At 38.2% G+C, this 13,775-nt stretch overlaps 1 protein-coding gene across 1 annotated transcript; it reads left to right on the forward strand.

The window, feature by feature from the left end:
* The first annotated feature begins 568 nt into the window (after positions 1 to 568).
* On the forward strand, positions 569 to 3,091 carry LOC145575474 (protein FAR1-RELATED SEQUENCE 5-like). The gene is made up of 4 exons (XM_081633342.1): positions 569 to 1,030; positions 1,479 to 1,605; positions 1,693 to 1,862; positions 2,975 to 3,091. The coding sequence occupies exons 1-4, from the start codon at positions 569 to 571 to the stop codon at positions 3,089 to 3,091; spliced, it is 876 nt and encodes a 291-aa protein (XP_081489468.1).
* Positions 3,092 to 13,775: the final 10,684 nt, after the last annotated feature.

Genomic DNA, 13,775 nt, shown 5'->3' on the forward strand with positions numbered 1-13,775 from the left:
CTCATATTTCAGGAACTACAAGAGGCAAGAAGGGTTTGGGGTTGTGCATTCAAGTGGAGCCATAGTAGGAAAAGGGGCTAATGCAAAGGACAAGCGTAGTGTGACTTGGACGTGTGAATGCTTTGTTATGCCTTGTAGACGGAGCAAGAAAACTGGTCCTCTTATCTCCGATTCACAAATATCCGAGGAAGTTTGTGTCAAACTAAAGAGTAAAAAAGTTGATTGCCCTGTGAAGTTATATGCAAAGGTGAATGAGGTTGGTGAATGGGTAATTGATAAAGCCTTCCTAGAGCATAGAGGGCACAATCCCACACCGGGGAAGTCCAAGAACATCACTAAGTTTAGGAAGAAGTTCTTAATGGACAACCCACACATTGTTCGGCAAGTATTGAATAATCGGAAGGCGGGTGTTTCGGTTGCAAAGATATACAATTGCATGGCTAAGTAAAGGAATGGGAGGGATCAGATGCAATTTACTGAAAAGGATTTGCATAGTGAGGTTGCAAAGTAAAGGAAAATCATATTTGAAGAAGGTGATGCCAAGGCAATGTTTGCTTACTTCAAGCGGATGACGGATTATAATTCAAAGTTTTTTCATACACATCGTGTGGATGATTTGGGGAGGCTCCAAGATGTGTTGTGGGTAGATGCTAGGAGCCGGGCTGCATACGAGGAGTTCGGTGATGTTGTGTGTTTTGATTCGACGTACTTGACCAACGAATACAAGCTCCCCTTTTGTAATTTTGTGGGGGTAAACCATCGCGGTCAAATTATATTGTTCGGATGTGCATTGGTTTCTCGCGAGACCGCAGAAACATTTGAGTGGGTGTTTTCTAATTGGTTGAGGAGTATGGGTGAAAAGCAACCAATTAGTACACTAACCGATCAAGATCCGGCGATGAGGAAAGCTTTGAAGCTGACTATGAAAGGCACCACTCATCGATGGTGTATTTGGAACATCACACATAAGTTTGCCAAGAAACTTGGGAAGCTTCCTAATTATACCCAAATTCACGACCACCTTGAGCATGTAATCTATGACAGCCTAGATCGCGAAGAGTTTGAGATAAATTGGCCATAGGTTCTCAAGAAGCATGAACTAGAAGATGATGACTGGCTGCAAGGTGTGTGTGCTGCATTTTATTGAATCCATGTTTGTCTATGCTTGATACTATGTTATCTGTGGTATACCTGGACTGACACTCTATAGTTGCTTGTTAATTATTGTTCTGTTGTAGGGCAGAATTGCCATAAGTAGGGCAGTCTTGTTCATAATATGCTTGTAATGTTGTCGTCAGTTCATAAGAAACATTGGATGTGTGCATATGCTGTCCTGTATTGTTGGTTTATTTACTTAAACTGTGGTGTAAGCTGCTCTGTGGTATTGTTTGGCAATTTTTTTTTGCTGTTCCATAACCATGGCCTGCACAGCCAAGGCCTGCATAGTGAAGGCCTGCATATGTTAACTCTGTTCATAGCCTGCATATGTCAACTGTTACTGGTTTTGTTTGGGCATATTTGCTACTGGTTCTTGTTTTAGGGAGTCCAGAATTTGCTGCATATGTAAAGATAATCTTGTCCAGAATTTGCTAAAACAGATTATATGTAAAGTCAGTTTACTGTAATTTTTTTTACAACAGTACCACAACATTGATTGATTTTTCAGACATTTGTGTTAACCATGATTTGTAGGGTTGTGGGTTGAACGCGATATGTGGGTTCCTGCGTATTTAAAACATCTGTTTTGGGCTGGCATGAAAACAACTCAACGTGTTGAGAGTATTCACAGGTTCTTTGATGGGTATTTGAGCAAGCACACTCTGTTGTGTGAGTTTGTGGAGAGGTATTGTGACGCCTTGGAGGTTAGATGCAGAAGTGAGAAAAGGGCTGATGACAATTGGGAAAGGTTTTTGCGTCCGGCACACTCCGATTTTCCGGCTTAGTTGATATTTCAAAAGATATACACGGATGCCAAATTTAAGGAGGTTCAAAGAGAGTGCAACCGTGTAATGTATGTGAGTGGGATTTATAGAACGCTGGTATCAGAAACCATAGCTGAGCATGTTTTTTAGGACAGAGTGTAGTACAAGCCCAAAGGTTCCAACAAAGAAAAACCTTCTACGAGAAAGCGAGAGTACAAGCTTGTCTTTGACAGCTCAACCAAGGATGTGACCTATGACTGTCACCTCTTTGAATGTTATGGGATTATTTGTCGTCACATAATAAAGGTTTATGAGATGAGCAACTACTAAAAGATACCATACAAGTTTATTCTTCGGCATTGGAGGAAAGATGTTATACGGCAGCACACTAGAGTAAAGGTATTGTACCATGACCCTAGCAAAACTGAAGAAGTGTGTAGGTATGATAAAATGATGGTGAAGTTTGGATCTTAGTGTTCAAAAGTATCGGGGTACCGGAAACTACATCAGTTGTTATGTAAGCCCTTCAGTTACTTGATTTCCAAGTAGAGGAGAAGATTTTTGTGCTTGCAAAGAAGGGAGGTCAGGGAGGTGTGGTAGGCACTCCTTCATCTGTATGTGGTGAGAAGGTCATCTGTATGTGGTGAGAAGGAGTCAACTCCCTCCACTCAAGCACAAGCCAGTTGTGAGGGAGGTGAAGGTTCTGATCATGTGAAAGAACCCTCCTATACCAAAGAGGCCTGCGCATCGGACCACAGACTCGAGGTACAAGTCTTGCCTTGAGAAACCAAAGAAGGCCAGAACAACAAAGACCACACAGGCTAGGAGCGACAATAATTCTCAATCCCAACTTACCCCAGCGCAAGGTGCAGCAATGCAGGTATGCATTCACCTCCATATGGTGGCAGTTGTTGTCCCAACTTACCCCACCCCCAGCTGCAGTAATTTGGTTGTTTTTAAAAGCTGCTTTAAAAAACATCGGTTCATTTATGTTTGTTTATATTATTCCTTGATTTATGTTTGTTTATATTGCTTCCTGTTGGGACTTCTAGGCTCACGCAGGGCATATTCCTTACAATATGGCTACGCCCAGTCCACATTCTTTTGGTGGGATTCACATGATAGATGGGGATGGGTCTATTGGGTACTTCACTATGGTTGACGGTTGAGGTCAGCAGTTCTACGGCTCACAAATTTCACCACAACAGGGCTACTATGTTCCATACCCTCAGTTCCCTCATGGTCAGATCCCAGTTGGAATGTATGGATGGCAAACCCCCACATCTCCACTGTCGGCCTCTACAAGACAAGGTGGATTTGTTCCGATATTACCACGACCCGGACCCCCTGGTACTCCTCCCTCAACTGCATCTCAAAGGTCAAAATTTGATTAAATTAAACAACTTCTGGATCAAAAAATGTGTGGTTGTTATGGCCATTTTTTGGATAGCTTATGTATTGGATTTCCCTCAATTTGTAGACCTTTTGACATTGGGTACCTCATTTTTTGAATAAGAATTTGATTTTTGTTATGTATGGCCATTTAGATGGTTTTTTTTTTTTTTTTTTTTTTTTTTTTTTTTTTTTTTTTTTTTTTTTTTTGGTGTTGCTCATTTTGAATTTACTCTGGCCTTGTTCATTTTATGGCCTCTTCCTTATTTTCAATTACTCGAGTAATCGGAGTTACAAATTTGGATTTAATGGGATCGATTTACCAATTACTCCCAGTTCAAGTATACACATCACTTGGTTCCACTAAATAAAATAAGTGTAAGACTTACGTCATTATCTGTCACATTCAACTACTGTTTTGTTCCTATAAAAAGTCTTAATGCCATTAATGATTTGTACCACTGAAGGGGTGTACAAATCCACCTTCAAGTTAAAGGGCAGTACTAACAACATGTATGCTTTGACAATTCTAACATTCCCATAAAGTCTCACTGAAGTAACTAGGTGCTCCATTGAAGGACTCAGTGTACTAAACAATGTTATAGACCCGGTCAGACTTAAGCGGTGTAGAGTACCATCTTCAAGTTAAAGGGTACTACTCACAACAGATAGAGTAAGACCATTGGTACCACTAAGGTACCACTCGACAAAATATTAACACACCGGATTTTTAAATCAAACCCGATAGAGGGTAAAAGGATGTGACACTATTAATTTCCGTGATTATTATTTGATCCGTATTAAAAAATGTAGTGTAGTCGACACATACATAGTTAATACCTTTGGAGTAAGTGTTGAGTGAATCTTCTGATTTTGGTTACATAACCCTATTCTTACGTCAATGGATGTTTATATTCGTAGTCTAACTAATGACACTTGAAATAGCACAAATTGACCCCTCTGCGTTGGAGGTCCGTGCATAAATAACTATCATATGGGTAGATTACACAAGTTTTGGTAATGCATTGAGATCAAATTGAAGTGTTTCCATTTAGTAAAGGAAATGTTGACATTAAAGCATTGTACAGATCAAAATACACGAAACCGTGTCAAGATTATTACTCCGTCCTTAAATTCTTTTGTAAAGTAAATATTACAAATAACGGTGATATCATGAAGACTATGAACATACAAGATTATTACTTACAAGCTTTATTAGTAGCTAATAAAGGGAACAACCACTTTAAAAATTATAGGATACCACTCATTATAGAAAGGGTACAATTTACAACATCAAGGGTACCACTAACAACTAGAAGGGTTTCACTATATCAGCATGATATGACTTAAGCAGTGTAGGGTACCATTAAAAAGTGAAAGGGTACTGTTAATAACGTGAAAGGTACTGTTAATAACGTGAAGGGTTCTGTTAAAACATAAAATGTACCTCTAACCCCTTGTGTCACACTAAGAACAAAAAGGGTACCACTAAGGACATAAAGGGTACCACTAAGACATTGGTTATGATATTTGAAGGAGAATATAGTATTTACTGAAGGGTACCATTAACAATTAGAAGGGTATCACTGAAAAGTCATCGGGTACTACTTAAAACTGTTAGAGCAATGGAAATACCTAAGATACCACTAGATCGATTTATAATACCATTGAAGTCAAGTAGGGTACCATTATAATCATGAAGGGTACTACTTACAACTGTTAGAGCAATGGAAGTACCTAAGATATCGCTAGATAAAGTTATAGTACCATTGTAGACACCCATTTGTGTCTCCCCAAAACCAAACCCAGTGATGAATACCTTTCACGTTGAACCATAAACGAATGAGGTGAAAGTGGTTGAAAGTCAAGTGTTGCGGTTTAGTTTTATTAAAATTCTTTTCTCTCTGTTTTCGAAAATAACTCTATTTGTTTGAAAATAGCCAAACCAGTTTAGTTTGGTCCATGATTAAGGTCCAATAATAGTGTAGTTGGATGGGGCTCGAAAAGACCTTTCCAACGATATATTATAAGCCTAATTCCGATGAATATTGAGGAAGTTATGGCCAAAATACTAAACTGGGCCCGGTTAATTATTTACATACGGCCCAATGATCTAGAGGAGGGCCCAATGTTAATTATTATTCCTAAAATAATTAGGATTAATTATAATTTTCTGGAAGTTTCTAGAAAGTTCTTTTTAATTCTAATATTATTAGATTTAATAATTATTTATTTTAAAATAGACTTTTATTTGGAGTAAAACATTATTTTATTATCTTAAAAAATACGTATTTTATCTTCTGTACGGATTCCGTAGATCAAGTTGATTAAAGATCGGATTATGTGTGAAGAAAACGCGCTAATACAGGTTGTCGCCAAACGACAAGTCTGTCGCCACGCGACAGACCCTGTCGCCACGCGACAGACCCTGTCGCCTCTCGACAGACATTAACGCGTCGCGACAGAGTCGATTCCTGGCAACAGCGTGTAGTTTTATTCCTTATCAAATTCTATATTTTTCCGGACTATTTTCATTATAAATAGGGTCCCGAAATCCCGTTTTCATTCATCAACTTTCATCAACTCTCATCATTAATTCTCTCTATTCTCCCTCTAAGCAATATAGCTTATTTTCTCTCTCTTTCTGAACCAACCTTTTTACAAACACAATTCCGCATTCACAAGATCTTTAAACACCTAGCCAAGTTCGAAGTTGCATTCGCCCTAGACGTGAAAGGTTGATAATTTCAGAGGGTTTGGTCCAAATCTAGTCAAAACTTTATTTAATTTGATTTCAATTTAATTATTTAATTGTTCTTTATTATTTTCATTGAAGTTTACTAACTTGTGTATTTTGTTATTAGAAAGAGGTACGAGGCTTCAAAGTAAGTAGATTAGCTTACTCCCTATTTTATTAACAATGTAAAAAGCATGCTTATTATTGTTTTATGATTCCTAGTATCATGTTAGGATGTTATTTTATGCTTTCTAGAATCATGTTTAGGGTGCCTTTACTTATTTCTAATATCATGTTAGTATGTTAGTACCATGTTAGGTTTAAAGCTTTGATCTTTATCGTTTAGTGACATGCTAGGAGTTGTTATTAATCTTGTTAGTATCATGCCTAGGATCTTGCTATTATATTTTCAAGCTTTATTATGCCTTATCATGTTACTATCATCGTTGTTATTGTTTATTGGTTATTATGCTTATGTTGCTTGATTTATTTTTCATTGTTATTGCTTGATCACACCTTTTATGCATGTTTAAAGGGAATTTGTACTTGAAATCACGCTTAATAAGATAATTATTAATTTGGTTTAGGCTAATGTGATTTTAACTCAAGTTATCGCCAATAATAGTTTATTTGTGCATTAATATTCAACCAACATAGATAAACAAGTTAGGTTCAATATAATGTTTGTATGTTATTCGAAAAGCGCACATGAATACGAGCAGAATAAAGTAGAGGCCTATTTTATAGGGCGGGTCCTTTCTTTTGTAGATTGGATTCGTACCCTCATCCCCGAACCCTGTTTGGTTCAAGACCTTATGGAGTTGATGGTCCTTTTAGATTGTCTTTTGGGTTTACAAGTTCCTAAAACTTATTGGCGACTCTTTTGCTCTCTTTTCTTTCCCTTTGGAACGCCACCATACTTTAGTGTATGATCACAGTGGGGTTCAAGTTTGGGATCATAATGCTTGAAATATTCCCTACAGTTTTTGGCAACTCCACTGGGGAGGATTTCAATTTATATTCCTGAAATTTATTTTGGCAATTATTTAGAATGAGCGGATGAGACTCGAAAAATTCTAAGTATTTCATGTGCGCGATTTGATTAACATTATTGTCATATGCATTAAAAGGTTCTCATGGGAGAGCCCCATGAGTCAATACCTAGGAATTTACACGTAGGAAATTTGAGAAATATATTTCATGACTAGAATCGAAAAGATGATGCGAAATCTGGAAAATTCTAATAACACAGAAACTTGCCAAGGCATGTAGGAACTAGCGTCTAGAAAACAGGGCTTGTCGCCCGTAAAAAGTTTCTGTCGCCTGGCGACAGTTCTTTCGCTTGGAGACAGAGGCTTTTTTGCGGCGACAGTCCCTGTAGTCTGGCGCCAAGTTCTTCCAATACCGAGCCAGGGGTCTGCCTTCTTGCTTTGACCATTTCTAACATTGTTGGCTTGATTTTACTTATTGATTGAGTCATTTTCTCACTTTTCTGAACCCATATGTGTTCTACATATGGATATAACCCTCTGGGGGTTCCTGCTTCACCTGCCCAATGGAATAATCCACTATCATGTGCAAAGTTCAAATTTGGGTACGTGCAAAGTTTGTGAACCCACCAAACCATGGAGTCGAGTCCGATTTCATCGCGGACTCGCGGGATCCTGTCCATTCGCTCCAACCCTCACGTTAGGCTTGTGTGCAATGCATATGGATTCATAACCATGGACCTTTTTGACTTAACCCATATCCTTGAACTTTAGAGAACTAGAGCCATGGTTAGGTTGCAAACTCATCATATTGTGACTATGTGAACTACTTGTGCATCCTTACTTGTACATATTATATATGTGTTAACCGTTTGTTTGACTTGTGGTTAAGACTACATAAACTAACCAATGACTAAAGGACTTTGTTTAATTAATTAATTAATTTGAACTAATAAATAAGCCTAAAATCGAGTCATAGTTCCTTTAAGTCAACCCGGATTTTTATTCCCGTATACTGCACATGCGTCAACTTGTTTTGGTCATAGTTGGAGTTCTATAAAGAACCACGAGTCTTACAACCTATGGATCTGTAGCCCCGAGTTTTATCTTTAATTTGGCGTTGGTTTCGTCCCAATCAGAGTCACAGATCAAAAGTTATGACTAAAATACTACACCCTGTCCAGTTTAATGCATATACGCGAAGTCTTAACTTTAGTCTTTGCTTGAGTCTAGTCACATAGTCTAGCCACATGGTCATGACACAAGTCTTAACATGTCACCTACACTCATTAGTCTTAGCACACACTTTGTATATGTCATCATGACCATATCTTAGGTTCATGCATGAGTCGATTTTTCCGTCATTTAAGTTAGGGTCCATTCTATTCCTATTTCTTCCATATGTCTTCATCTACATCTTCTTCCTACTCTCCACATACCTTCCTTCCATATTTCTCCATCTGCATCATCTTCCCACCACATTCTTTCTCCACACATATCATTCCCTTCATTCTTTCATAATCTTTTCCCATCTATTACATGTTGAATAAAGCTTGAGTCAAAATAATTGGTATAAAACTTATCCCTAATTTCCCTTTCTACAATACTTGGTCAAGGAGAGAAGGGCGATTAATAAAGGACAACACTTTCATTCAAGTAGAACTTTTTGACAAACCCATCGGTAGGAAAAGGAAAGCTAAGAAGATAATGGCTAGTCAAGAAGAGCTTAATGAAGTCAAGGGACAGGTAGCCAACTTGGCTGAGACATTGCAAAACTTTTCTCTGCAAATAAGTGACCCTGCGAGACAAAAACAAATGGACCTAATCCAGGAAAGCTTGGGCAAGCTGTCCAACGACTTTAGATTCCAAGGGATTAGCTCACAAGGGGTCTCGATGGATAAGGACCTTCTCCCGCAGAAGTTCAATCCCAATGACATCCCTAAATTTAAGCCTATGGATAACCCTTACTTTCATTTAAGAGCATTTGAAACTATAATGAATACTAAGGGGATAGACAAGAAAGCCTTTCATTCTGTATTTTCTTTGTCTTTAGAAGCTATATGTCAACAATGGTACTTTTCTCTTGACAAAGAGAAGACCTCCAATTGGGAAGAAATAAAAAATGCTTTCATCAATAGATATAAATGTAACATTCAAGTTGAAACTGACCATAGACAACTTGAGATGCTAAGACAAAAAGAAAATGAAAGTTTCACTTCCTTTTTCAACAAGTGGAGGGAAACTTCCGCTAATATGATTGAAGTCCCTACTGAGAAGGAGTCTGTGAGGTTGTTTATCAAGAATTTACAAGAGAAGTATTCGAAGCATTTGAGATATCAACACAACTTGAACACTTTCAAGGCAGTCTACGACATAGGCATAGAGATTGAAGATGACCTTGCAAAACAAAAAGCTACTAACAATAGTAACCACAGTGGCTGGAAAGGAAAGAAGAACGACAATCCTCCTTCTTCTGAAAACACCCACTCTAGTAACAATGTTAGTACCTTTGACCTCAATGAAGTCTTAGCCATGAATAACCAAGAATCCAAGAAAGAATTAAGGAAAGAATTCACTCCTATTGGGATGAGCTATGATGTTGCCTTTGATCGACTCCATACTAAGGGGCTCATTACTCCCATTGGACCTATTCAAGATCCCGCACCTGAAAAGAGATTACCTAGTTGGAATCCAGATGCACATTGTAAGTACCATCAAGGTAGGGGTCATACTACTGAGAGCTGTTGGAAGCTAAAGGAGGCCATCCAATATTTGATCGACAATAACAAGCTTCCTATACCTCCAGTCGGCAAGAAGACCGGGTGATGATAAAGCACAAGACAAGAGGCGAGCTTCAACGACAAGATTTCGTGACCTCTTTTTTTCTATTTCTTTTTTTTATTCCTTTCCCCAATAAATTCTAGCATAGGCACCTTTCATTTTCCCCTAGTTTTTACTTTGTAAGACTTTCATGTACTTTTTTCCTTTTAATAAAAAAATGAGCATTTTAATTTCTTGCATATGATCATTGCATTATTAAAAAAAAAAACAAAAAAAAAAAAAATCCATGTCGAATTAAGCACAAGGTATACCCATGATTAGAGGCACCTCTTGTAGCCATATCATATCTCTTACCCTTCAAATATATAATCCCTTTCTTGATAAACCACTTTGAGCCTCGTCTAACGATAGACCTTTTTTTTCTTCAACCCACATCTACTTAACCTTGGGATGGGATGGTGTGTAACTTATGCAATTTACAAATATGAAAGCTTGAGTGATCTCAAAAGAATAAAATAAAAAAAATATAAAAGTAATAAAAGTGTACAAAAGGGCAAGTGTTCCAATGTCTTTGATATAAAAATATCTTTGATAAGAACATGTCTCAGATTGCGTTTCTTATCGAGTGCTCGGTACCGTGCCTGAGAAACATGAATGCCAAGTGAGTGATAGACCGCATGATCGGGATTGCCCACACTTATAAAAAAAAATGCGAATATGAAAAAATGCAAAAGCAAAAAAAGAAGAGCAAACAAAAAAAAGAGAGAGCTCAAAAATGAGAAACCTCAAGCATAAAAATACAAAGATTCAAAAGCAAGGTTGCACACCTTGGGGGCTTATCTAGGGTCTTGAGCCTTTATCCCCTTCTTCTCTAACCTTTAGCCTAACCACGTTACAACCCTTAAAAAGACCTTTTTGAGGTATACATATTTGTGCGAGGTTCGGCTAGAGCTACGTTTGGCCTGATTCCTAACGGATACGTAGGCAACCTCATATTGAGGTGCGGCCATAATAAAAATGCATTCATTTTCACATTCACACACTTACACCATGATCATATCAAGGGATTTCCAATGCTCATCCCTATTTACTTAGAACTAGACTTAGGGGCTTGATCCTTACATCATTAGCCTACCTAGCCTAAGAGTCATCATTATTTGACTCTTATCAAATAATACTTTTCCATACACTTAGCCTTTGTAGCCTAACTTTAGTGTCACTTTCACACACTGCACAGATACATGACTAAATAGACTTCCAATTAGGAACCCTTTGTCATGAAGTCTTAACATAATGTTGAAGCATGCTTTGTCATATCAACATCACTCATCACTTATAATCATCATTGTATCAAAGTATGAAGTGCCTCCGTGCCTAAGTTACCTAAATACTTTCATAATCAAGTCAACTAAGATAGTTTAGGAGGAATTAATCCTTGCACCTTGAGGGATAGTATCAAATGCATATACTTGATCAAGCTCATTCAACATGCACCATCAAACACTTCGATTCTTTTTCACGTCTTTCTTTTTCGGGAGAAAGTCGGTACCCTCCACAAAAATGACGGAAAATTTTTGCTTTTTTGCATTTTTAAGTCGCACTTTACACACGAGTCATGTACATTGAGTCATGTCGTGTCATATCACATCGAGTGGAGTCTAGCTAACACATGTGTCAAACGCTTTGAGTTGAGTCATGTCAAATCAATGAGTCAAGCAACACTAAGCCTTAGGTCAACCCTAAGATAATAAAAGATGAGCAAAGTCCTATAGTCTGAAATATAGATGCAGGTACATTCCAGCGAGCAAGAATATTTCCGGATTTTTTCGAAAAACCGCGAATATAGATGTATGAAACTTTTCCAAGGCAATGAACAGCAGCAGTAGAAATGGAAAAGGAATCTGTCGCCAAACGACAGGTTTGTCGCCTGGCGACAGAACGATATCGCGGCGACAGAAGGTTTTGGCTTGCGCTGGTGCAGCGACAGGTCACGTGGCTTCATGATGTGGTCATATAGACCTGGCTCAGCAATTTTGGGTTCCTTAGTACGCCAATTTGCCCCTATAAGCAATTTGACAGGATTAAGTAGTCGGCTCGATTACAACAACAATAAGTGATCGACCTGACAAAAGATCGTCTCACTTAGCTTAAAGCGCCTAAGTATTGGCTCATCGCAAGCACCAAAGTAACGGTTCACAACGATTTCCTAGGATGGAAGAAGATTTGAAGATTCGAGAAGACAAAGCCTTGAACAGGGGGCTTTAAGATTTAAAAGAGTCTATTTCTTGGATTTGAGAAGGGCGGTTTGAGATGAAGCGACCTTCAATAGCTTTCACTATGATTGGGGAGGTTATTATTAGATTTGAGAAGAACAATTCAAGATGAAGCGGTCTTTGATAGCTTTCGCTAAGATTGAGGAAGTTATCGCTAGATTTGAGAAGATAGCACGAGATGAGCAATCTTCGACGACCTTCGCTAAGATTGTGGAAGTTGTCATCAAGATTTGAGAAGATAGCACGAGATGGGCGATCTTCGACAACATTCACTAAGATTGTGGAAGTTGTCACCTTGATTTGAGAAGATAGCACGAGATGAGCAATCTTCGACAACATTCACTAAGATTGTGGAAGTTGTCACCTTGATTTGAGAAGATAGCACGAGATGAGCAATCTTCGACAACGCCCGCTAAGATTGTGGAAGTTGTCACTTATATTTGAGAAGAGCGGTCCGTGATGAGGCGTTCTTCGACGACATTCACTAAGATTGTGGAAGTTGTCACCTATATTTAAGAAAAGCGGTTCGTGATGAGGCGGTCTTCGACGACATTCGCTATGATTGGGAAGGTTGTCACCATGATTCAAGGAAAAGCTCGAGATGTAGCTGCAATGATAGACAGCATTCCCTGGGATGTGGAGAGTTGTCACAAATTCTGAAGATGACAAGATATGGTCACCTTCGACGGTCCCTCAAGGTAAAGAAGAGATTGTCTATAGCGGTGATACACTGCCGTGGCGACATACGGCCACAACCCTGGAGATGACGACATACAGTTATTTTCGACGATGTTCCCAAAATACTGTGGAGGATTGTCACCAAGAATATTGAAGACGACGACATACGGTTATTTTCAATGATGGCGTTCACGAAATACTGTGGAGGTTGTCACAAACAACAGATGAAGCAGCAAAATGGTTACTTTCAGAGACGTTTGCTCGACGGCGCGAGATACACGTTTCTTAACTCTTTTATCTGTTTAACTAACATTGTTTGCAGGTATCGGCGTTACAAGAATGATTTGGAATCACAGAACGTTCTGAATCATTCTGCATCCCTATCGCTACTTTAACTTTTGTTTTCGAAACATAAGTTTCTCCAAACTCAGTCAAAGTGGGGGCTTCCGTAGACACCCATTTGTGTCTCCCCAAAACCAAACCCAGTGATGAATACCTTTCACGTCGAACCATAATCGAATGAGGTGAAAGTGGTTGAAAGTCAAGTGTTGTGGTTTAGTTTTATTAAAATTCTCTTTTCTCTGTTTTTGAAAATAACTCTATTTGTTTGAAAATAGCCAAACCAGTTTAGTTTGGTCCATGATTAAGGTCCAATAATAGTGTAGTTGGATGGGGCTCGAAAAGACCTTTCCAACGATATATTATAAGCCCAATTCCGATGAATATTGAGGAAGTTATGGCCAAAATACTAAACTGGGCCCGGTTAATTATTTACATACGGCCCAATGATCTAGAGGAGGGCCCAATGTTAATTATTATTCCTAAAATCATTAGGATTAATTATAATTTTCTGGAAGTTTCTAGAAAGTTCTTTTTAATTCTAATATTATTAGATTAAATAATTATTTATTTTAAAATAGACTTTTATTAGGAGTAAAACATTATTTTATTATCTTAAAAAATACGTATTTTATCTTCTGTACGGATTCCGTAGATCAAGTTG

The sequence above is a fragment of the Chenopodium album genome, chromosome 13, assembly GCF_948465745.1.
Source record: "Chenopodium album chromosome 13, dcCheAlbu1.1, whole genome shotgun sequence".
Taxonomy (NCBI): Eukaryota; Viridiplantae; Streptophyta; class Magnoliopsida; order Caryophyllales; family Amaranthaceae; genus Chenopodium; species Chenopodium album.

Excerpts from the sequence above, each read along its gene's own strand:
- LOC145575474 (XM_081633342.1), top strand. The coding sequence starts at position 569 with ATGACGGATTATAATTCAAAGTTTTTTCATACACATCGTGTGGATGAT. Across the intron at positions 1,606-1,692 it reads TTTGCTAAAACAGATTATAT|GGTTGTGGGTTGAACGCGAT; the intron begins GTAAAGTCAGTT and ends CATGATTTGTAG. Across the intron at positions 1,863-2,974 it reads GGTATTGTGACGCCTTGGAG|GCTCACGCAGGGCATATTCC; the intron begins GTTAGATGCAGA and ends TGGGACTTCTAG.